The sequence below is a fragment of the Coptis chinensis genome, chromosome 3 (genome assembly GCF_015680905.1).
Source record: "Coptis chinensis isolate HL-2020 chromosome 3, ASM1568090v1, whole genome shotgun sequence".
NCBI lineage: Eukaryota > Viridiplantae > Streptophyta > Magnoliopsida > Ranunculales > Ranunculaceae > Coptis > Coptis chinensis.
Window position 1 is genome coordinate 106,088,680 of NC_141458.1, and position 3,074 is coordinate 106,091,753.

General features: G+C 44.8%; 1 protein-coding gene across 1 annotated transcript; it reads left to right on the forward strand.

The window, feature by feature from the left end:
• The first annotated feature begins 159 nt into the window (after positions 1-159).
• On the forward strand, positions 160-2,028 carry LOC147512606 (uncharacterized). Its single transcript, XM_086598748.1, has 3 exons — positions 160-432; positions 1,087-1,394; positions 1,542-2,028. Exons 1-3 carry the CDS (start codon positions 160-162, stop codon positions 2,026-2,028), a joined length of 1,068 nt encoding a protein of 355 aa, XP_086454874.1.
• Positions 2,029-3,074: the final 1,046 nt, after the last annotated feature.

Sequence of the window (3,074 nt, forward strand, 5' to 3'; positions counted from 1 at the left end):
CCAATGGAGGTGGTGCAACCCGCTAAATAGCAATTATAGTTGGATCCCCCTCTCTCGGACCTGGTCCCAAGAGAGAGGGAGGGTCCCCCCTCACTGGAGCCGTTGGAGGAAGTGGATATTTAGGGAGGCAGCTCTCCAAAAACCACTTTCATCGGCACAATGTTGAGTTATGAAGAGCACATAGCTTTGATACAGCTCCTCCGAGAGCACAAGGATGTGTTTGCTTGGTCGTTTGAAGAAATGTCAAGAATTGATCCCCATGTGGCATGCCACCGACTCAATGTCCACAATGATGCAGTAGTAGTCAAGCAGAAACCATGGAAAATAGGTGTTGACAGATCCAAAGCTGTAAAAGCCAAAGTTGAAAAGCTGAAGGCAGCTAAATTTATCAGAGAAATCAATTTTCCCACTTGGATTTCTAATATTGTCCCAGTAAGAAAGAAGAATGGGTCATGGAGAATCTGTATCGACTTCACGGATCTGAACCGTGCATGTCCAAAAGAAAGATACCCTATGCCACGAATTGATAAATTGGTGGATGCTATGGCTGGACATGAACTGTTGTCTTTCACAGATGGGTCGTCTGGTTACAACTAGATCCCCTTGCATGACTAGGACCACAAGCATGCCAGTTTCACAACCGAGGATGGCCTGTATTACTATCAGGTCATGTCGTTCGGACTGAAAAATGTAGGGGCTACATACCAGTGATTGGTAAACAAGATGTTCAAAGGATTGATAGGTGACATTGTGGAGGTGTATATAGACGATCTTTTGATCAAAAGCCTAAGACGAGGAGATCATCTCTCCCACCTGAAGCGTGCATTCGACATTCTCAGGGAGTGTCACATGAAGCTCAACCCTACAAAGTGTGCTTTCGCTGTCTTATCAGGGAAGTTTTTGGGGTATCTAGTTACTAAAAAAGGAATCGAGGCAAACCTGGATCAAATTTGGGCACTCCTGGATATGCCCTCACCTAAAAATATGAAAGAGGTTCAAAAAATTACGGGCAGGTTAGCAGCTCTGAACACGTTCATCTCCAAAAGTTCAGATAAGTGCAAACCTCTCTTTCAGTTACTGTGAAAGAATACCTCATTTGCATTGACGGAAGAATGCCAGAAAGCATTTGATCAACTCAAAACATACCTGGGGGCACCACCAATCCTCTCCAGGTCAGTTGAGGGAGAAGTCTTGGGTCTTTATCTCTGTTCGTCTGACTACGGTATCAGTTATGTACTAATACGCGTGGATGAAAAGAAGGTTGAAAAACCTGTCTATTTCTTGAGCCGCACGCTTATTCCAGCAGAAACAAGGTACCCAAAACTCAAAAGAGTCGCTCTAGCACTTATTTTTGCAGAGTACCAATTGCAGTCAGTTCTAGAAAGACCGAACAGGTTAGAGAAGCTAACAAAATGGTCTGTGCAACTGTCAGAACATGATATTATTTACGTCCCTAAGATCTCAGAGAAGGGTCAGGCACTAGCAAAGTTCTTGGGAGATTTCCCAAAGACCTACATAGGGTACGACTCAACTACCCCCAGTACAGATGATCGCATCCAGCTTGAATCTCCAGAAAACCATCTAGATCCCTGGGAGCCAAGCTCCGGGTGGAGATTGTTTGTGGATGGAGCTTCAAATGACAAAGGTGCAGGAATTGGGGTTGTGTTAGTCACTCTTGACAATATGCGATTGGAGAAATCCATCCAGTTAGGTTGGAATGCTTCCAACAATGAGGCAGAATATGAAGCCACTCTTGTTGGCCTCACAATGGCTCTCGATCTGGGCTTGTCACACCTCACAGTCTTTAGTGACTCACAGTTGGCTGTTTTCCAAGTTGATGGTGGATACGAGGCCAGGGATGAACGAATGGCAAAATACCTAAAATTGGTAAGGGGACTTCAGAGCAAGTTTGAGAATATTCAGTTCTATCAGCTGCCTCGGTCAGCCAATAGACACGCAGATGCTTTGGCATATGTTGCCTCAATGTTGGGCAACAGCGAGTCTCGTTCAATCCCTATCGAGTTCTAAGAGAAATCTAGCATTTAGGTCCCAGTTACAACAGTTTGTGTCATTCCAACCATTACTCAAACTTGGATGGATCCATATAAGTCCTACCTCAAAGAAGGGACACTCCCTGAGTATAAAAATATAGCAAGGCGTCTGCTTGCAAAGATACAAAGAGACACCCTCGTTGGAGACGATCTATACAAGAAGTCCTTTCTGGGACCTCATATCAGATGTCTCTCCCCAGATCTCACTGAATAGGTTATGCGAGAAGTTCATGAAGGAATTTGTGGCAACCATGCTGGGGGTAGAACTCTAGCTCTCAAGATCCTAAGGCAAGGATACTTTTGGCCTTATATGTAAAAGGATGCACAAGTTTTTGTCCGCAAGTGCGAAAAGTGTCAACGATTTGCTCCACTTATCCATGCTCTAACAATAGAATTGCACCCATTGGCCAGTCCATGGCCATTCGCACAGTGGGGAACTGACATTGTAGGACCCCTACCACCCGCTCCTAGCAATGTCAGATTCTTGCTAGTCGCAACAGATTACTTTACCGAGTGGATAGAAGTAGTTCCCCTTGTCTTCATTCGAGAACAGGATGTCAAAAAGTTCATTTGGAACAACATTGTATGCAGGTTTGGTATACCCAAAGTTATAATTTCAGTTAATGGGCAACAGTTCGCTGGAAGACTGGTTGCTGAACTGTGTGAGGAGTTTCACATTACCCATCTGTTCTCAACTCCAAGGTATCCACAAGGCAATGGCCAGGCTGAAGCCTTTAACAGGATCATCTTGGATAACATGAAGCGTAAATTAGATGACGCGAAGGGTTTATGGGTCGAAGAACTGCCTAAGGTCCTATAGGCATATCGAATTACACCCAGACGGTCAACTGGAGAGTCTCCATTTTCACTAACCTACGAAACTGAAGCTGTCATACCTCCAGAACTGGTAGCTCCCACTCAGAAGTCAGATGTTGTGCACACTCTGGACAACGAGGAGCTGTTATGTAGAGAAATGGATCTCCTAGATGAAAAGCAAGAAGGTGCCGCAGTTTACTTAGCTGC